Source organism: Diplotaxodon limnothrissa, linkage group LG12 (assembly GCF_057381915.1).
Source record: "Diplotaxodon limnothrissa isolate DT_005_m linkage group LG12, D_limnothrissa_male_GT1.1, whole genome shotgun sequence".
NCBI lineage: Eukaryota > Metazoa > Chordata > Actinopteri > Cichliformes > Cichlidae > Diplotaxodon > Diplotaxodon limnothrissa.
This window is the reverse complement of record NC_140607.1, coordinates 36,656,567-36,678,741: the sequence shown is the minus strand read 5'-3', so window position 1 is coordinate 36,678,741 and position 22,175 is coordinate 36,656,567. Positions and strand designations below refer to the sequence as shown.

At 42.3% G+C, this 22,175-nt stretch overlaps 2 protein-coding genes across 2 annotated transcripts in view; both read left to right on the top strand.

Annotated features, from left to right (window-relative positions):
- Nucleotides 1–4,471: 4,471 nt before the first annotated feature.
- Nucleotides 4,472–8,155, top strand: LOC146621827 (uncharacterized). The gene is made up of 3 exons (XM_085366909.1): nt 4,472–4,545; nt 5,410–6,051; nt 7,320–8,155. The coding sequence occupies exons 1-3, from the start codon at nt 4,497–4,499 to the stop codon at nt 7,820–7,822; spliced, it is 1,194 nt and encodes a 397-aa protein (XP_085223035.1). The 5' UTR covers nt 4,472–4,496; the 3' UTR covers nt 7,823–8,155.
- Nucleotides 8,156–11,679: 3,524 nt separating this feature from the next.
- Nucleotides 11,680–22,175, top strand: part of rasgef1ba (RasGEF domain family, member 1Ba) — a 28,599-nt gene continuing 18,103 nt past the window's right edge. The window contains exons 1-4 of the mRNA XM_085367558.1: nt 11,680–11,959; nt 18,882–19,064; nt 19,177–19,299; nt 19,491–19,628. Coding sequence (XP_085223684.1) covers nt 18,888–19,064; nt 19,177–19,299; nt 19,491–19,628 — 438 coding nt within the window. The 5' untranslated portion in view covers nt 11,680–11,959; nt 18,882–18,887. The remainder of the gene's footprint in view (nt 11,960–18,881; nt 19,065–19,176; nt 19,300–19,490; nt 19,629–22,175) is intronic.

Here is a 22,175-nt window from a genome sequence, read left to right as displayed (position 1 = left end):
TAACTGAAGGCCGGACGGTCCTGATCCCCAAGGACCCCAAGAAGGGACCGGTCCCCTCCAACTACCGACCAATAACCTGCCTCAGTACTACATGGAAGCTCTTGTCAGGCATCATATCGGCTAAGATGAACAGGCACATGGGTCAATACATGAGCGGGACACAGAAAGGAATTGGCAAGAATACCAGAGGCGCAAAACACCAGCTACTGGTAGACAGAACAATCAGCCGAGACTGCAAGACCAGACTGACCAACCTGTGCACTGCCTGGATTGATTACAAGAAGGCCTATGACTCAATGCCCCACAGCTGGATACTGGAATGCCTAGAATTGTACAAGATCAATGGGACCCTAAGAGCCTTCATCAGGAACTCAATGGGGATGTGGCGTACAACACTAGAGGCCAACTCCAAGCCCATAGCACAAGTCACCATCAAGTGCGGGATCTACCAAGGAGATGCTCTGTCCCCACTGCTGTTCTGCATAGGCCTGAACCCCCTCAGTGAGATCATTAACAAGACTGGCTACGGATACCGACTACGGAACGGAGCAGTTGTCAGCCACCTCCTGTACATGGATGACATCAAGCTGTATGCCAAGAGTGAACGAGACATCGATTCACTGATCCACACTACCAGGCTATACAGCAATGACATTGGAATGTCGTTCGGACTGGAGAAGTGTAGTCGGATGGTATCAAAGAGAGGGAAGGTAGTCAGAACTGAGGGGATTGAACTACCAGAAGGCAACATTGCAGACATAGAGGACAGTTACAAGTACCTGGGGATCCCGCAGGCAAATGGGAACCATGAAGAGGCCGCTAGAAAGGCTGCAACCACCAAGTACCTGCAGAGGGTCAGGCAAGTCCTGAGGAGTCAGCTGAATGGTAAGAACAAGATCCGGGCCATCAACACGTACGCCCTGCCCGTGATCAGGTACCCTGCTGGGGTAATAGGCTGGCCAAAGGAGGAGATAGAAGCCACTGACATAAAGACAAGAAAGCTCCTTACCATGCATGGAGGGTTTCACCCCAAGTCCAGCACCCTGAGGCTGTACGCTAAGCGGAAGGAAGGGGGCCGGGGACTGGTGAGTGTCAGCACCACAGTCCAGGATGAGACAACGAACATCCAAGAATACATTGGGAAGATGGCCCCAACTGACCGAGTGCTCAGTGAATACCTCAGGCAGCAGAAACCCAAGAAAGAGGAGGGAAATGAGGAACCATCATGGAAGGACAGGCCCCTGCACGGTATGTACCACCGGCAGATAGAGGAGGTGGCTGATATCCAGAAATCCTACCAGTGGCTGGACAAAGCTGGACTGAAAGACAGCACAGAGGCACTAATCATGGCAGCACAAGAACAAGCTCTGAGTACAAGATCCATAGAGGCTGGGGTCTATCACACCAGGCAAGACCCCAGGTGCAGGCTGTGTAAAGATGCCCCAGAGACAATCCAGCACATAACAGCAGGGTGCAAGATGCTAGCAGGCAAGGCATACATGGAACGCCATAACCAAGTGGCCGGCATAGTGTACAGGAACATCTGTGCCGAGTATAACCTGGAAGTCCCGAGGTCAAAATGGGAGATGCCCCCAAGGGTGGTGAAGAATGACCGAGCTAAGATCCTGTGGGACTTCCAGATACAGACGGACAAAATGGTGGTGGCTAACCAACCGGACATAGTGGTGGTAGACAAACAGAAGAAGACGGCCGTAGTGATCGATGTAGCGGTTCCGAATGACAGCAATATCAGGAAGAAGGAACACGAGAAGCTGGAGAAATACCAAGGGCTCAGAGAAGAGCTCGAGAGGATGTGGAGGGTGAAGGTAATGGTGGTCCCCGTGGTAATCGGAGCACTAGGTGCGGTGACTCCCAAGCTAGGCGAGTGGCTCCAGCAGATCCCGGGAACAACATCGGAGATCTCTGTCCAGAAGAGCGCAGTCCTGGGAACAGCTAAGATACTGCGCAGGACCCTCAAGCTCCCAGGCCTCTGGTAGAGGACCCGAGCTTGAAGGATAAACCGCCCGCAGGGGCGTGCTGGGTGTTTTTTTTTTTTTTTTTGTGTATATATATATATATATATATATATATGTGTGTATATATATATACGTATGTGTGTATATATATATATATGTATATATATATATATGTATATATATATATATGTATATATATATATATGTATATATATATATATGTATATATATATATATATATATATATATATATATATATGTGTGTATGTATATATATATATATATATATATATATGTATATATATATACATATGTATATATACATACATATGTATATATATATGTACATACATATATATGTATATATATATGTATGTATGTATGTATGTATATATATGTATGTATATGTATGTATATATATATGTATGTATATATATATATAGGGGAGACCGGGGATAGTTGTAACATTTTTGACATTTCTGTCTGTAAATTGGAGCTCTTTTAAGGTAGTGGATTCAAAATGTAATGCAAAGTATTTATATGTCTCTGCTATTAAATAGTGCAGCTATTTTCTCTGCAGCACAATTACCCATTGCATGATATGGTCTCAAACACAAAGAGTGAAATGTTACAATTAACCCCATAGTCTGGGTTAGTTGTAACATATCCTGGGGTAAAATGTAACACAATGAAATAAGAGTACTAACAAAACATTAACATGTAATCTTTGTTTATTCAACACATGAATGCACTTACATCCATTTATGTAGCCGTGTGTGTGTGATAGAATGCAAAAATCTAGCTTTTGAACATATTCCACCCCCCCCCCCCCCCCCCCACCCCCAAAATGACAAATTATGGAATTTTCTGCAACTAAATATTTCATTAATTTTGGTTGGTCTTCCTTGAGTTTGGCCTCGTTGGCTCAGTGGGCATTATAACCTACAACTCTTGCACCAATTTTGAACATAACAATGAAGCTGAAAAAATGTAGTTGTTCACCAGCATCGCAATTCCATTACTTTTTATCCTGGCTTACCTTGGTGTGGTTTGCAAAGTGCTTCAGAAAGATGAGGAAATCTGTTTCTTGCACCCATCCTGATTTATTTCCACTACCAGTACTTCCTACTGGTCCATCTCTGACACAGTGGTCTGCATAATGTATGTGTGGGAACACAAACAGTGGAGGAATTGTGTTGCCAATGGCATTAACCGCATATACAAAAGCGACCAGTGAACCTCTCTCTGCTGATGTCGTTGCCCCAACTTGTTTAATATAAGTTAAAGTAATAGTGCGGTAAGTTGTAACATCTGCATTATTGTTACAACTAACCCAGACTGTTGCTGTTACAACTGACCCAGACTCCTATAGCCATGAACTAGCTAACATTACAGCCAACGGCTAAAACACTAGCACTAAAGACCTACACAGAATATATCCCCATAGACATACAAATAACATAATTTAAGTTTGATGAGTTTAACTGCAAAGCAGATGATGCTATTAGAAATTGAAATAAATTAGAAAAACTTACTTTTTGGACTACAAATTACTTTTTTTCATGTTAAATTGTCTGTGTTTGACAAAATGTGCTGATTTTTCACATGTGATAGCAGAACTGAGTTGGGCATGCACAGGATGAGTCACATCATTTGAAACTTAGCCCTGATTGGAGAAATCGGAAGTGTTACAACTGACCCACGTTACAACTATCCCCGGTCTCCCCTATATTGTGTTTTTATTGATTTTATTAAAGTTGCCTTTTTCTTGGCAATCCCATGTAAATGATCATTTAATCAGTCATGAAATATTCCTTTTTGTCTTTTTTTTTTTTAAATCACAATTCCAAATATCATATCAAAAATATTTTCTACATCGGTTCAGAAGAATTTAAAATTAATAATCTTTTTTTTTTTTCATTTTTAATGTCTTAAACTGCAAACTGGGGTTTTCATAATACCTTTTTTAAAGATAGTGTTATACTCAAAATTGTTAATAAAGTGTAAGAACGTCAAATTGGTTCCTGACCAAAATATTACAGGAAATGTGTAATGAAATATGTATTTATCCCAACATTCCTCTGGTATTTCCTTTTTTGAAACTTGGCTACATCCATCCAGAACATCTTTGAAATTATACAGTGAAAGAGATAAAAGATGGAGAATGATTTATAGTTTATAGAGCACATTAAATCACTTACTATCATCCATTTTATCATTTTAAAACATTTCCAGTACATGTTTCTCTGGCTGAAATCTCTTTCTATTATTGAAAGGAACTCCCTTAAGTTTGTTGTTGATATTTTTCTGTGTACATTGTTTATTTAAAACAAACAATTAACACAGAAATACAAACAGTTGAAGTCATTTGTAATGTAAAAACCCAAATGTACTATTTTCGGGTTTTTTCTCCAAGATAAATTTCCTCGACGTCATGACGTCAGACATTGAACTCCGTTAACCGGAAGAGAAGTGTCGCTGTGTGTGTTTTCATGTTTACATTTGGGGCACCGCGTCAAAATGAATCCCCCGATGATCATCTCGACCAGCTCCGTGTCGACAACAAAGAGTAAGACCGTGTGAACCCGCCGGCATCTTTACTGCGCTGCTGAACAGAAAGCAGAGCCGCTGAAATGTGCTCAGTTAGCTGTTAGCTGCACACGTTAGAGAAGTCTGTGACACAGCAGAGAGTCCCCTTTGATTCAGTTTAAGTCCGTTTAAAGCCGTTGAGCTGTCTGTCAGTAAAATGCAGAATGACTTTCGCTTGCTATGTCATAAGCACGTTTGCTAACAGACAGTTTTCAGGTAGCAGGTTGCTCAGGTTTCCAGTTTCTGATTACAAATATAATCCTTTATTATGAAGTCCACTTGATACGTTTGATGGCATATTCTGAGCGTTTTAGCTGCAAGGCTCTCACACTTCGTTCTTAGCTGCAGAGACAGGTGTGACACAGTTATGTTACCACAAGTGCAGGGACAGTGTCTTTGCTGGAGCTCTCCAGTCCTGTTGTGTCAGTTAACATAGTTTCCAGTTAAGTGAAAAACTGCTGCAAACATACAAATTAAAGATGCAAAGTGCTGTTAGCCTTTCTGCGAACAGTGTAGTAAACATAGAACAATGTAGAACTGGAGAGATCAGATCAGTATCATTTAATCTAGCTGTGTGAGTCAGGACCAAACCACTGTTGATCCAAATGTCAGACATACACACCAAACTCTATCATCCCAAAGCTGGGATACTTGTAACAGCAGCACTGTACAGGCCCTCTATTATACTACTATATAATAAAGTGCCATCACTCATTTCATTTATCGTATTCAGTCAGTATTAAAATATAGAATGTTATTTCCCCTACATGCACCTAATAAGCTAGCTCACAAGTGTTTTCACTTTTCAACAATGAAAAAATAAATCTGTATTGTACATGTGCAGGGAAACGAGAGGCAGAGCGTTCAGTTAACTGGACGGCGGAGGAAACTCAGGTGCTCCTCTGCGCCTGGAGCGATGAGCGAGTCCAGAAGACTTTGGCTGAAAACCTCAGAAACCGGCATGTCTTCAAACACCTCTCAGCTCGCATGAGTGAAATGGGTTTCTCTCGGAGTCCCCACCAGTGCCGGCTTCGAGTCAAAACTCTCAAGGCTAACTACGTGAGAGCCAAACTGCAGAGAAGCATGGACAGCTCGCAGCCGTGCACTTTTAAATACTTTGCCGAGATGGATGCGGTGCTGGGCCGAAGGACAGGGGGAGGGGAAGGAGGGTCTCATTTTGTTTCACACCAACAGGTGTCAGAGGGCCACTTTGACTCCACTGATGGGACAGGGAGTTTTACCTCGGATTTAAATTCCAGTACAAACATAAGTGGACACCATTGTGGCTCTCTGGGGAATTCAATGAGGCAAAATTTAAGCTCTTTAGAGGAGAGAGCAGGCTGTCAGCTGGACTCTGAGGTAAAGGTAGAGCACAGAGAAGAGTCGGTGGATGAGTTAGAGTACAGCGACACGGGATTCTCACAGCATCCGAGGGACAGGCACCACGAAGTTTATCTGGAGACAGCCATCCACCCGAATATTAACGGTATGTACTGTTACTGAAATAATAATGTAAACAAGACACATTTATCTTATTTTAGGAGCTAAAGTCAAGAAGATTTTTACATTTTGTTTAAACAGTACGGGTCGGAGATAGATCCTCAAAATTTTATCTGGATATTTCAAGAAGATTTGTGATAATGGTTTTAACAATGTAGGGAAAAAATGCTTTATTGATTCTTGTAGCTTGCAGGCCACAGCACTTCGAAGCGTCAGTAAATGAAGGGCATTTTTCATCCTTCTTTTGCAGTACTGCTACTGATGGCGATGCTCAGTAGAGTAATTACTTTTGGTCACACATCACCACCTACTATATCGTCCTTTATAGCCTGGTTGTGTTGGTGTTTTGCTTTTGCCTCAGATGTTTTGCCTCGAGTGTGTTATTTCCCTGCATATTTTGCAGTGTCGTGCTTTATTTGAGGTCAGTTAAGTAGCTAAATATTTAGTTTCTAAATCATCAATGAAAGCAGACATGTTGCTCTCAGTGTCAGATATGCCTGGGCTTGGGAAGGCTATATAAATGATGTTGCAGCGTGACACTTTTAAATGTCAAGTAATCATTCATCCCAGTATTATCGTTGATGACATATGGCACAGCTGTGGTGTGATAGACCCAGAAAGGGCTAAAGAATCACCAGGATTTGAAATGAGAGATGCTTTGTTCCAGATACGTCGGAACTTGGATGTTGAATGTGGGAGTGACATTCTTGAGTTAGTGGGTTCCATAAAAAGCGAGAACATATTTTTTTTGGTTCTTAGCAATATGGAGTCTTTCAGGTATCACTAGCAATAAAGCATGATACTTTTTTTTTTTTTTGCTCTTCGAAAGTGTCCGAAAAAAGCCTGTAGCTGTGTTTGCTCTGTTCTAAGCCCCTCCCACCAGACATGCGCAGCAGTTTGTGCTTCAAATGATGCTAATTCAAGTCTTCAAATGAGGTTTTAACCTCCTTGGTGAAATTCCTCGACTACATAACTCTTTATATTCTATTATATTTTTCCCATGTGGTATTATTGTTGTACTCTGACCTGAACAGGTCTGGAAAGCCTCTTTCTACAGGCTCAAAACATAAAGCTTTGAGGAGGAGAAGGACACTTGTTCCCTCTGAGTGCACTTGAGTTATAACAGGCTGAATGTTTAAAGTTGAGACAGACTTCATGCTAATAACCAAACAATTGTGAAAATATTTGTGGTCTATTAATCAATCCTGTCATTAATAACACCATGCATGTATTGTTTTATATCCTGATTTGCAGGTACAACAGTGGAAAATAGCTCAAGCACTCCTTCTCCACATTTGGTCCTACCTCTGCCTGCTCCTCCTGCTCCCACTCTTACCCAGTCCACTGCTTCTCCTCTCCCAGCACCTCCAGATATAAACCCCAACATCCTCCCTGCCTCTGCCGACCATCACCCTGCACCTTCCTGTCTCGAACCTGTCCTTAAGCACCTGTCAGAGTGCTTCCAGCAGCTGGTCTCTGAGACCCGGAGCTTGCTGGTGCAGCTGGAGAGTCAAAGGCAGGAGCACGCCCGATGGCACCAGGAGCTCCTGGCCCAGTGGCTGCAAAGGGAGGAACGGCGGCAGAGGGAGACGGCTGAGAGGGAGGAGAGGAGGGAGAAAGCTCGCATGGAGCACGAGATTAGAGTCCTGGAGCTCCTCACCAATCTGAGCAAACAGCAGGGGTGTAGCTGTGAGGGCAGCCGGACTTTAGCAGGGGGACAGGCTGCTCCAAACCATACTAACAAAGACAGGAGATAGGAGTTTTACAGTGGCTGACCCAAAGTGCGGACTGATATTTCTTCTCAGGTGGACACAAATAACATTAGCAATGAGGCAAGCTCCCACAGTCAGGCCAGCCCGAATCCTGAGTGGGAGATTTTAGTTGAGCCAAGTGCACAGATACCCCCCCCCCCCACTTCCAAAAAAAGAAGAAGCGGAAAGTCTGTGAGAATAATATGACTGCTACTGTTACTTTGACATTTAAAGGCCCAGAAATCCAAAAAAGAGGAAACTACAGTTGAAGTGTAAAAGAGGAATTTCTTCTTGTTTTTGCAGTCACATTGCTGAGGGGATTTCTGCGATGTCAGTGAATTTCGCCAAATGTTACAGAGTTGTTTCGATGCACTTTCACAGAAATTAAAAGTGTATATTTTTCAACCAGTTTCGACTGAAATGTGTTTTTCACAAGTGACTTGTTTCAGTTATTTATCGCAACTGTTGAGCCAAAGTAAGAATCAGTCGGCATCATCTTCAGCGTGTTTGGGTTCAGTGGTGGCGTCCTTGGATCTAGATCAAAGCTTAACTGTTCATACAAATAACCTCTCTTACTTTTGAAGCAATGTGAACCAACCTTGAAACAACAACAGCAAAATCAAATCAAAATATTTAAGTCAGTGTACAGGATTATATGTGTGTGTGAATTGTAGTATTAATAGAAATTTTCCAACATACCACATTAAAAAGTGACTCCTGTTTCTAATCCAGATGAAAATGATAAACAGATGAATAATTAAATCACAGCTTTTGCAATAACTGTGCAATAAGTTGCAAGTATGAGATGTTGTCCATGCTGTGTGACAGCACATCAGATCTCCATTCATATCAAACTTGCTTCTGTTACATGAAAAAGTCATTAAAAATAAACAGCATTGACAGCTTAGCGGTAATAGATGACCATAACAGACTAAAGTCAAAGGGCAGATGCGATGAGAGAGTCGCAGGTTTGATTCCTTCAGTGTTTACTCAGTTTGTCCCTGCGGTCCATTAGCAGGATGCTAATCCTGGATTACGTAATACAAGTGGATGTTGATGAGATTTGGGATGATTTGCTGTTATTGTACCAGGGCTTATTACTCTGTTCTGACATGTGGAGAAAGTCATCCAGTACAGATTTCTCAGACTAAACTATCAATCAGTGCATCATCTTTGCATGACTCATGGTTCTGTATGTTCATCGGCCTGACTGCAGGGAGAAATGTAATCAGCCTGCTGTTGTTTAAAGCTTATAGGAACATTAAGGAAGCTTCTGAACAAATAAATATCAGTCAAAAATCAGTTTTGTTAGACGATAACATATTTTCTGCAGATATAAGGGAAGAAAATGAGTCATTTAAAGGTTCACTTGTACCGTGCTCCCAATTCTGCCTCCAGTCGGGCTTTCATTGATGCAAAAAAATTTGTATTTAATTGATGTGTCTAGTTGGACCAAAGAGTAATAACTAAAAATACAATATTAGAATACACTTACAATGGCCCCTCTATCTCATAAGAGAGAACACGGCGGCATTGCCAAGATTAGAGTTTGCCAGAGAACACAGCATCAAAGGATTTAATACAGTTGTCACTTAACGATTGTGGTTTGCATGTTTATTTCATTTAATACGGATCCATTTTTCCCCTTTTTTTTTCAAAGAAATCTAATATAGCAGCTTTCCACATAATAATGCAAACCAAAATGTTTAATTTTGCTACAAAAGGCAGCTTCCTTTTATGTCTCACCCACTTAGAAACAGTTGTCATCTTGAGTTGTGTGGACAAATAAGAGAGCGCCAGTGCTGGTTTGAGGAGCTAAACGGGACTTTTTGTATGACTGAAGACAAAAAAAAAGCAGCTGGAAAGTTCAGTTTCTTCCTGCTTCTACAATTCTTTATTTCTACTAATAAAGTCCTATAATTTAATCAGGACAGTACAGGTAGCCCAAGTTTAGTCATTTCTTTATTACTGTAATTGTTGTCACATAGAGTTTGAAACTAGGGATTGCAGTTTGAGTTGGTGGGTTTGACAGTAGATGGACTCAATTATCATGCTGGGTTCACTGTGTTGAGACTACAGGTGTGATAACAGCACAAAAACAACGCAAAATAAGGATCGGATCCAAAATATGGGCTTTTATTCTTTAATAGTGGATTAGAAAAGATTATGTCAAGTGTACCAGAGTTCCCAGTTTGACCCAGTGGCCAAATTATCATCCAGAAAATTTCAAGCAGTCTGACGTCAGCATTCGATGGAGTGTTATGAACATTTTTTTAGCAATAATCAGTGTGTGGCCCCCACACACTGAATCTTTCTGATTATTTAACCTCCTGAATTTTTCTCACTCTCTACTATAAATGTTAATAATAATAATAATAATAATAATAATAATAATAATGGATTGGATTTATATAGCGCTTTTCAAGGCACCCAAAGCGCTTTACAATGCCACTAATGACTTTGGTCCTCCTCTATGACGAAATGTTACCATGCTAACAGCTAAACTATGAGAGTAAACACTGTGAACGCTGCTGTGTGGCGCTTTTTCAAAGTCTCCATTCTGTATTTAGTACTTGAACAAAATTTGGTGACTGCTGGGTTACACATGGACGACATATGTTGAACGTAACATTGGAGCTGAATAGATAAAATTATTTACACCGGTTCTAAATAAAATGTTTCTTGTTTTTTAAGTTTTCTGTTTAGCCACTTATTTATTGTATTAATCTTTTCTTTCTTTCTTTTTTTTTTTTTTTTTTACTGTATTTTACTTGTGTTTTTTAAAGGTCTAACTAAGAATGGGCTTTGCTGATTAAAGCTATAAATTCATGTTCACCAGAGCCAAGTAAGTCAAAGTAAGTCAGTTCCCTTTAGTGGTTTTCACACTTTTCTCTATATAAAAACTCTATAAAAACAAAAAATAATTTTTAAAAAGAAGTTTTTGTAAATACAATATCAATGGTATATATGTTCTGCGTTATAACACTACATTCTTTCATTATTTTGAAAGGGAAGCAGCTTTTGCTAATAAAATGTTAGCATTGTGATTGTCCTGCTGCTGCTGGGTTCATACCTGAAATTGAATGCTGTAAATTTGCTTGTAGTATTTTTTTTCTTTCTTTACTGAAATCAAAACCCTTGAAAACCCACGATAAACATGAAACACCATCTATCTAGGAAAAACAACTGAAGTTAGCAGATGTTTAAATGTGTATGTTTAGGCACCAGATGTGTAACTGGATGGACAGACTGGGACTTCTTTGGTGTCTTTACCGTGTTTATTGTCTTCTTTAGATGTTGCCATTCTAACATGGTAACCATTACAAGTTCTAAACATGAGTATGCTAGAGCTGTCATCATTAGTGTGCTAAAGTTACAGCTGCAGCTCAAAGCAGAAGCAAATTTAATAAAAAAAAATTGCTTGCATTACTCATTTCATAAAATCAGTGAGCTCATGGATTCAATAAAAACAACCTAAAACAAACCCTTAAAGTCACTTTCAGAATTACACCATAATCATAGCCCTGCATAAAATTAATCTAATGTTGTTTTTAATTGTTTAGTTTTTTATTGATGCGTAAACTTCTTGGTTGAAATCTTTACTCGTCTCTATTTAAATATGCTCCCGTTTCTAGAACCACAGTCCATATTATCCGGAGTTTCCTTTGAAAGGGAATGGCTTCATCGGATTTTTCTGTAAATACAGCAAAGCTAAAATGAGAAAGGGAAAGAGAAATGAAATTGAAAACAAGAGATGAGACCAGGCAGGGAGGGGGCGCTTCTCTTCTCTGATTGGCTGCCGCCTCTCCCTCGCTGTGAGGTCTTCAGGCTGCTCGCGGCTCTGGAGCTCAGACACGAGTGAATGCTGCAGAGGAGAGACAGAGTCAGCACTGCTTCATTTAGACGACTTGTTCTTGGAGCTGACTTGATCCCGTTGGCGCTGTGAAAGCGGGAATACACATTTTTTGTTCCCTTTCGCGTTTGCACCTGAATAATGGTGCACTGAGTGTCCGGAGCCAGGAGGAACTGCTGGGATTGACCGTCTGCTCTGCGCGCATGTGAAAGGAGAAATCAGAGGTTGTTTTCGCTTATTTTCAGAGGAGAGATACCAAAGAGTTTGTACCTGGATTACGGCTTGTTGAGGTGAGTTGTGCGTGTTTACAGCCGCACAGTTTTTTGGTTGTTGAATGTTATTCTGCAGACCCGACGTGTCCAAAATGCGCGCAGGTGGTGAAAGAGCGCACTTTATTTCCAGCCAAACGTGAATCTGAATGAGTTGATGCTTTGCGACTCTATTCCTAAATGATCTGTGAATATCAACATTGCACTTTGGTTTTGTTGTGTTCCTTTAGCACCTTTTCCCCAATATTAGTGCGCCTATATTGACTTTATCCTACTATTACAAAAAACAACCGTGGGCAGTAATACCCAAATTGACAGGCTTTACTAAGGAGCTATTTCTGGATTTTTAATTTTGCTTAATTGACCCAAAGACCTGCCCCAAAAATTGGATTTCTGAAATCGGTGTCAATGGCGGGCTATTTTTAACCCCCACTACCTTCTGGCTAAGAGGATTCCTCTCTCCCTGCCTCTCCTTTGCGAGACGGTGAGGGATCAGTGAAGTTAATCCCGCATCTCTCCTGGGTCACCCTGGCCTGCTGCGCTTGGTTTTTCGTGCCACTGCTTTGTATTAGGAGCATGAGTTGGAGTTTCCTTAATGTGCTGACAAGGTAAATCCGTTTATTGGTTATTTGGCAGGACGCTAAAAATGTGAGAGTGCCTCCTGGAAGCCCTTGAATGAGTTATTGTTACTGCGGATTACATGTTTGCTACTGTACTCTGGAATGGGGTTGTGGTGGGATTTGCTTGATGTGAAGCAAATGCAGAAAAACAGATGCACTGGGGCGAAATGGGAAGTTTCCTCTCGTGAAATAAGGGTGCTGAGGCGGCAGGAGGGCTGCATTTCACACAAGTGGCCATTAAAAGGTAAATGTAATCACATGTACCTCAGCAGATCTTTGTGAATTATAAGCTGTCTTCATAGCTTCACCTTAGCTGTGTTTACAGACTGCTTCCTAAACCTGGGTCGCCTCTAGTTTTATAAGTTCAAAGATCAATAAGTAAGGAGCTAAAATTCAACAAAATATATGATGGAATATTTCATCTTATCACAGTCTTCTTTGCTACAGTTACAGCTGCCTGGTTGTCATGGGTATAATGGCTGAACAGGTTCAATATGGTTGAACTGTGACAGAAAACATGAAACTACTGTTTGAACAATGTTTAAATGTGAAGCAGGTCCTGATCCTGATGATCGGACCAACCAATCTGGCATCTTCTGAATTTCAAAAGATGATCTCAGTACTTGCAAACCAGACCAGTACACAGGAATCAGTGTTCACTCTTTCATCAAGAACAGACAGCCCTGCCATGGAGCTGCTGCTGACGTTTTAAGACTTTACCATCAGATCCTAAAGATTTGGAGTAAAATTCAGAAGTAGCAGCTGTAGGGGCACCGTTTCTGCTGTCAGGGGGTTCCCTCCGTGTTGGTGTCTGCAGCGGTGGAAGGATTCATGGCACTGCTGAGGACCGATAAGGCCAGGTGACAGAGTCCTATATGGAACCTGTGATTTTTACCACTCGGAGCAACAGCTGCAAACATCTCCCTCTCAGCGTATATCCCAGCACTCAACACTGGTGTGAAAACACTCAAGAGAGGTGACATAGCTGTTAGTGGCTGCACGTTATATGTTGATGTACTGCTGCTGGGTAGATGGAGGAGTGTGGCTCACCCTCTGATAGGACGTGTTTGCAGTTATAATAGTTCATACAATTTTAGCTCAGCCAGCAGGAATATCAGGGTCAAGGAGCTTTTTTAATGGCTGCTATTACATGTTAATCACACCAGTTATGGCTATGTTTTTGCTAACCTCCAAGAGCAAAAATGGCATGGCAAGTCACATTGACAAGTTAAGACCAAGACCATGAAATAACCCAGAGTTCTTGGAGTCTCTCTAACCTCGTCTCCTTATTTCTGAGATAATGTTTCCACATCACAGCCGTATCTGGTTTGTTTTGGTCCTACCTTTTCATTCCAGTGGTCTGGAACACTTACATTTTTGCTTCAAATTCCTGAACTTACTTTAATTTGAAGTACTGTTGACCACACTCTGGCTTCAAACAACACAACCAATGAGCCGGCCTTATTTAGATAACTTCCACTATTCCACTCCACTCTCCCGTGCCCAGCCACTCTGCAGCTATCTCTCACCCTCATTTCCTCGAGCCATGGATGAGTGAGATTCCTCATGCCTTTCAGTGTTTACACAGTGGGGGGAGGTGGGGGCTGTTGATTTACTGCCTTAAAGTGTCTTGGTGGCTGCATTGCGTTCCCTTTACTGCCATACTGTTGTACTTTGTGCCCGTTTTTCTTAAAAAGGGGGGGAAAATCCTTTTTTCTCTTCAGTATTTCATTTATGTGGGTCCCACTTTTCTGCCTCATTGCTGTTGCACATTTAAGGGTAACGACAGATCTCACTGCTTTATTGCATGACCTGTGTACTTCTAAATAGTCGTATGGACTGTCTGACTCCTGAGAAATTTCTCAGGTAGAGCACACTGGGGTGCCTAAACGGGGAACACGTCTGTTTCCTTGAGTTCAGCTTAAGAACTATGGGAGTGAAGTGCGGAGGCTTTTTTTCTGTACGATCTCTGCACTGCTGATGGACTCTCATCACAAGCAGTCATTAAAAGCATGGGTAGGGTGGGAAGAGCCCCCGTCGCTTCTTTGATAGCCTGTGTTTTGAGAGAGCAGACTGCATCATTCTCCCTCTGGGGAGCAGCCCCACCCGTGCGTTTTGGCGACAAAATTACCTGCAAGCCCGCGTCATCGTTGGGTCTGCAGCCTGAAGGTAATCTCAAACGAATGCTGGAGTTTTGCTTCTTATATGACATTTGCCTGGGGAGGTTTTTTAAATGCTGACCCTCTGTGCTTCCAAATGTCCCCACGTGGCAAAGGGAAGAGAGAAAAATAACATTTTATTAAGCTTTCAGTGAGTCATGGCCTCCTGCACATTAACAATATATTATAAAAGTCCTTAAGTTTCATTTTTGGTCACTTCTTTCAGTTTGGAGAAATGTTGCAGGAGCAGCAGGTTATCACAAGGCAGTGCTGAGTCTGTGCTTTAACCAGCCTGTCGTCTTAGACACTCTGTCAAGTGATCATCTTTACTCTGATGTGTTTAAAAAGACAAAGATTGGCAAAGCTCAAAGTCTGTGGGTGTGCTCTTTCTCTCTCTTCAACCATCTTTTAACTGTTAAATGATTAGAAAAAACCAAGAGTGTGAATTTCCTTCAGTTTTTAAATCCACTTTAAGCCCAAACCAGACTTCTTTTACACATCGAGGCAGATGGCTTTGCACACAAACAACCAGTCAGGCTCTAATTAAAACCACCCATCCAACCTAAACAACCCCCAGCCCCTCTCACAGAGGCGAATTGTGGCATTTTGCTTGTTTATCTTCAGCTGCCGCCCCGGCCGGTGGCCAGGATAAACCAACAGCAACGTGCTAAGAGTTTGTTTTTGTCAGAGCCTGAGGACTCGACATGTGGTCCCCCTCAGCCTGCTACCACCACTCCTGCTACTACTACTACGACTGCACGTGACACCTGGAAGACATGTAAATCTCTCTGCCTCAGCTGTCAGAGCTTGCAAACATCATATGCTTTTTTTAGGATTCTGGTGAAGGCGACAGCTGGTGTGTGTGTGGGCGGGGTTATTATATTGCAGTTGATTGAAAGTGGCTCTAATCTGAGTAAAAAGGTAGTTGTAATGCTGCTAAAACGTCTTTTAAGAAGTGTTGAAAAAGAACAAGCAAGATCTCCAGACTGGAAAAATCGGAAGAATGTTCCAAAATAAGATTTCAAACACTCTGACCTGTATTTGCTGCTAGGCACAAATCCTGCTCTGATATGAGACCGAGAGATTAAGGAAAAGGACTCTGTACAGCATCTGATCTCACCGTGTCCTCGATGCATGTTTTTTTTTTTCTTTCTTTGTATAAGAGACCACCTTTATCTTCAAAGAACCCCACCTGTCCCTGGCAGCATGAGATTAATCCAAATTGTGCTCGGAGACATCAGAGAGGACGAGTGATGTAAAAGTCCTGAAGCTCAGAACAACTTGTTGCAGTGTTATAGCTCACTATTAAACCCAGTTGTTGCACTGTCTTCTGAAAACAGGGCCTCTGTAAATTAATTCAAATCAAATCCCAAAACTCTGGTCATCAGATACTGGCAGAGATATCGCCTCAATTTTCCCTGCACGTTTGAATCTGTAAAGTTAATCTGCAAAGAAAAGTGGATCTGTGTGGCTGATGATTAATTCTTCACATTAGTCATTTAGAAAATAAATACACTTTCATATGGTCCATGATGCTCCCTTGCACATGATGATTTATCTTTTCTCTGTGCAGCAGACGTCTCTAACCTCAGTGGTTAGGAGAGCACACTTGAGATCAGGGTGTTGGCTGTTCAGATCCCAGCTGGGAAAAGTGAAAGACTCGTGTTCTCAGCACTAGATCACCTGCTGCTGTTGATGTGCCCTTCAGCTTAACCCCAGTGGAGCATTCATGGCTGCCTTGCGGACACTCTGCATCTGCGACATCTCTGAGAAACTGCAACTGTGCCCGTGCTGTATTGCTGCTAGAGAAAGAGCGCTTTGGCTCAGTAGAAAACCACAGTGGACTATTTGAAGATCCCAGAACTGAGTGAGGATAGCCCTTTTTCTCCCTCCATCACACTCGTGATGTCCCTCTCTTGTGGGGAAGCCACAAGGTGCAGCAGATGCTCGGGCCGCTGTGCCCCGACTCCACACACGCACCATTCTCATGGAAATGGCCATGGTTGTCTGGCTGAATAATGGCTGTGGTGGGTGTGTGCACACGTGCATTATGGAGATGTGGAGGGCGTGTGTGAAAGAGGCAGACTCGGCTGGGTGGGAGCTTCGTGTGTGCTCATGAATAAATTGAATGTTTTGGTATCTGTGTCAGAGCAAACAGGACTGTGTCTTGTGATTCCCCCCCCCCCCCCTTTCTTTAATTCACCACTTGGTTGGATCAGCTGATGTTTTCCCTTTTTGTAAGACAGTCTGTAAATCAGGTTGCCTCCACAGGCCAACAAAACCTTAAACTCACTCGAACTGTTTGTGCCAGTGTGTGGGGCAGGTGCAATTTATACCTCCTGGCATCTCCTTCCCTGCCAGCGCTGCACTGCGTCAGCCTTGAAGGCTTCCTGGCTCGGCAGGCAGCCACGGGGCAGCATATTGTCAAGGCGGCAGGGGTGTGAAGGTATATGGAGGTGGGATTGTTGGACCTTGCACTAACCCCCCCTCCAACCCCCACCTCGCCACACACACGAGTGTGAAAAGACTCATTGTGTATCCTCAGCCGTAAGTCTGCCTGGCATGGGACGGAGCCAGGTTCAGAGGTCAGGAGGCTGGTAAACTGCAGAGGAACGTGTACGTGAGGGTTTTGTTCTCTTTGTGGAAGCTGACTTGAATTTTAAATGCGAGACTGAGGAGTTTTTAAAAATCATCCTCAGTTCTTTAACCCTCTCAGGCTCAAATTAAGTTTTTGTTGCTAATGCACAAAAGAATACCTGCAGTGGTACTTCTGAGTAAAAAAAACTCATAAAATATGTATGTGGGGTAATCAGGTTGTTAGCTTTTAACTGTTGCAAATCTGCAAGCCTGCCTTGAGAGTGTTAAAAGGGTATTTGACTGCTAGATCAACAAACCAAGACTTGTTGCTGTAGCAGTCGCAGGTAAGCTGCAGAATTTCTCACCTCTCCCTCTGACATGTCTGTGCTGCTGCTGACCTGCATGCACCTGGAGAGTTTTCCATGGAGGAAGTCATGAGGTGTATAACTGAACTGTTATTCCGTAAGTGAACTGCAAATTACTACTGGCAGCAGTGCTTAATGCACTCCTTTTTCATGCAAGAAAAAGCACCAAAGTTTTGGAATGTAAAATGTCAAAACAAATTTAAAAAGTAATGCAAAGTATAATTCAGTCCAGTGTTTATGGGAATAGGTTGATATGAATCCAGTTTGGGACAGTTTTGTTTCTCCTTCAGCTATGAAAAGGCAGATTTGACACCTAACCTCTCACTGCCTTTGCTCCAGAGAACACGTGTGCCCCTCTCTGTATCGTGTCCTGCCCTGCATAATGATCTATTCTGCCCTCTTCAACACACACAGTCTCCTTCTTGCTTTTAGTCACGCACATTCACATGGCAGGATCGGAAGTTAACAGACAATGTGATCATACAATGTGCTTTCAGGATTAAAAAAGAAGTCTCTGGATTCTCCGGTGTGAGGACTCTCACAAGCTCTTACATGTTTTTAAGTGTGTTTTCCGTTTTATTTCTCTTCCAGCATAGATGCAGAGCTTCCTTTAATACCACCCGCTTAGGAGTTGAGTCAGAAGACCTTTTGAATTACTAATATTTTGTAATTATCTCATGAAAGCTTAAACCCTCGTTTGTTTTCAGTCGTTAGCGCCGGCATTAGATGTTGCTGCTTACTGGACTGGAGGTGATGCACATTATCTGCATAGTAATGTTGTGGTCATATAGAACAAAGGCCTAATCCTGTGAGGGTTAAGAGTTCAGCTTCCTGTAAAGCTTAGCGGGGTCAAAACTGAACAAACTGTCTGCCAGCTGTGTGTTCCTGTTATCTTGTCATCCAAATGACTCATAAGACTCCATCATCCTCGTGTCCTGTCCAACCCTAATTTTGTTTTTCAGCTCTTTTATTTCTTCTTTTCTCTCAGTCGTCCATTTGTACATCCAAATAAACTCAAACCACAAACCAGAAACCTTAAAAAGTCCAGAGGAGGAAAAGGGTGTCGACTGTGTCCAAACCATTTCCCAAACAAACCTTTTGCTGTCCGCGTTTGCGTCTGGGAGCTATTTCGGATCCGTCTGGACCTGCATCAGCAATCGTGGTTAAATATCTAAAAAGCACCGTCTCACTCTTCCTGTGTTTGTCCTCTTTGTTTGCACAGGACACGATGCCTCAGACACCACCATTCACAGGGCAGCTGAACAGTGGCAGCTATAACAAGAACCTGTACCAGACCAAGGAGGAAGGCTACCCCGGCCTTTATTATAATGATAACAACCTGGTGTCCGGGTCTCTGGAGGCCCTCATTCACCACTTGGTCCCAACTGTGGACTATCATCCAGATGTGAGTGTTGCATTGTGATGCTTTCAAATGCTAAATATATATTTTTAATTCAAGCTTTAAGAATCAAATCATAATTTTTGTTATTTAATAAATGTGTCTTTTATCTCAACAGAGGACATACATCTTCACCTTCCTGCTCAGTTCTCGCCTCTTCATCCATCCTTATGAACTGATGTCCAAAGTGTGTCACCTGTGCACGGAGCAGCAGCGGCTTGGCGATCCCCAAGCTGATAAGGTATGCTGGGGGGAACGGGGTTAAAAGCATGACTTCTATTTAAAAAAAAAAACACCATCACTGCTATGTTCAGTTTCGAACAATGGCATTAAAAGTCAGTGAAATATTGAGTTCTAACAGGACTCAAAAATCGTATTAAACTAGGATATTCTTTCACCCTTCCTAAGTACATATTTCACCTGCATTTTCAGATGAGAGTCAGGAAGATTGCTCCCAAAATCCTCCAGCTGCTGACAGAGTGGACAGAAACCTTCCCATATGACTTTAGGGATGAGAGGATGATGCGGAGCCTGAAAGAGCTGACCCACCGGCTTGCCAGCGGAGACGAGGTCAGTCTTTCTTCATTTCCACTCACCACGACACGCAGCAAAAGGGGTTTTCTAGATCAGTCAAGTAGCAAATGACCTGCTGATTAGATAATATGTTTAGTTTTAGGTGTTATCACCAATAGTGCAGTGCTGTTTAGTAGACTGCACGTGCAGTAAAGCTACAGGCGCAGGCAGATTTTTTGCAGATAGCAGCGGAGGGAGGTGGAGTGGGGGTATCTCTGGCAACAAAGCACTTTTGAGCCCGGATCGGTTGAGAGAGAAAAGCCCCATTGTTTATGGCCTAGGTGGGTTTTTTGTCATCCCTGCAGTGCTCCTTCTTAGGCAGCATTTGGATTGTTCCTCTGCAGCAGAGCTGAATGTCACCGGCTCAGTGCGCCTTTAGCCTTGCTGCAGCCTGTTTTTAGTAGGCTTGAACAGTTTTTTGTCCCGTACCCTCTGTTATCTTTGGGGTACGTGCTGACCCTCCGACTTTACACATTTAGATATAGAAACGTTGTTTTGACAAGCAGTGACTCATGCTATGTATGTTATGAAAGGAAGTGCTAGCATAAGCTAAAGTACTAGCAGGAGGCAAAATGGAAATTTAGAGGTGAAAGCCCCCCACGTGAACCATGACAGGTTAATATGTCTCTCAAATATGAGTGCTTGCACTTGGCAAGCACTCATATTTACAGAGCTTCGAAACTGCAGAGCTATGCTAATGTAGATTGGGACAGTTTGTTTCATGCAGGGATTCACTGAAAGATGTTTCCCTCATGATGATTATTAAAAAAAGGTCCCATGATGATTCGTCAAGTTTACTGTGCTTCGTAACTCGTGCTCCTATCCTTCCATGTCACCGTCTCATGTTCCCAGTTAAATTTTCTTTGGTCTGAACAATTAATGATATTAGTCCTCATCAGACTGGATTCTTCCAGTGCACGTGCTGATTGTTTGAGTCATTCCTTTTGCTCGGGAAAGTGGCACACACAAACTAAGTGTGTGTATTTTTGGATGTTTTAGTTGTTGCAGCAGCAGCTTGTCAGGACCAGATAGTGATGAAGAAGAGAAACACCCCCCCCCCCCCCCCCCCCCCCGCCCCCTCTTTAGCACTCAAGACAAGAAAAACACGCACCCCCACTTTTTTAATCAGGCTCCACAGGACTCATTGATGGTGCGAGGACAAGTATTGATCCTGACTTTATCTAGAAATCAATTCAACCTCACATGACACTTGGACACATTTACAGCTTTCCAGATCCTCCACCCACCCCCATGGAAACTTACCCAGGGTCGACAGCAGTACACACACTCATAGACATTCTTATAAACACGCACTGTTTTGACGGTCATGCAAACATCTTTTGATTTCACACTAGATTGGCTGCAGCTGGCGTTAACACCAAACCTCTGTGGATATTTTTGATAGTTGAAATTGATTCTAGCTTCGGGGGAAACAGGCATTAGGTGAAGATTCCCAGGAACTTTTACCTGAAATAATACCATGCTTGGTATATTTAACAAAAATAAAAATAAAAATGAGAGGTACTATTTGCTGCTAGTCAGTTAAGACCAAAATGAAACATTATCTCTACTGGCAAATAGAGTTAAACTAGATAAAGAGAAACCATTGGCACGCTATGGGTGAATTACGCAATAATGCACACTTTACTTTCAATTTCTTTTCCAAACGAGTCTATTTTAAGTCTGTTTTTAAATAATCTTTCCAGGAGTTCCCCTGCATATCCAGTACCTGCCTTTGTGTCCTTAGACCTTGCGGGAAATGTAGTTTATGAGATGTTATCAACTAGGAATGAACTTGTTGACTTAATAATTTCGTTGAGAAAGATTGATCGGGTTTACAATACAGCATGTTTTGTACTGACAAAGCAATAGTATCCGAATATCATGAAGATAAACTCAAATGTCATGTAAGCATGGTGTGCAAAGCCTGACCAACAACAGTCCTCTGAGTGAATCGTTCTCAGGGAAGCTTTGATGCCCCGGGTGCACACGTTGCACCAAATAAATGTTAGGGGAAAGGAGTCGAGTTGAACAGTTGTTTATTCATGTGTCCATAGATATTCCCCCCGTGGTGAGAAAGGATGACACCTTATTTTTGGTAGTGTGAACACCGCAGGACATTTCCAGGAAATACAGCTGTTTAAATTGTGGGAAGTGCTTCTCGGGATGGGGCTTTGAATAGATCTGATTTGGAGAAAGTGTGAAACAAAACTAAACATGAAGGCTCCAAATCAGGTTTGAAATTCAAAACATAAATGCTTTAGCATAAGCACGTCTGAAGTTTAGAGTTGGGTGCTGGTTCTTTGGCGAGTCAACCACAGTGCTCTGGGAAGAGAGTCCAGAATAGATGTCCTGAACATCTGGTCAGACTTATGTCCAGACCACACTCTGAACATTCCCAGACCTTGATCTCTGTAGTAAGACTGTCATTATGGACGTGGTTGGATATACAGGGAAGCTGCAGCTAAGGAAAAAAACTGACGCTGTGATCTCGATCTGAACTCGCTTACTGGTGCACAGTTCTTGACCTGAAAATGTGCAGTT

Bases quoted from the DNA above. Each gene is read 5' to 3' on its own strand.
- LOC146621827 (XM_085366909.1), top strand. From the start codon at position 4,497: ATGAATCCCCCGATGATCATCTCGACCAGCTCCGTGTCGACAACAAAG. The intron at 4,546-5,409 runs GTAAGACCGTGT...GTACATGTGCAG, and splicing joins CTCCGTGTCGACAACAAAGA to GGAAACGAGAGGCAGAGCGT. The intron at 6,052-7,319 runs GTATGTACTGTT...CCTGATTTGCAG, and splicing joins CATCCACCCGAATATTAACG to GTACAACAGTGGAAAATAGC.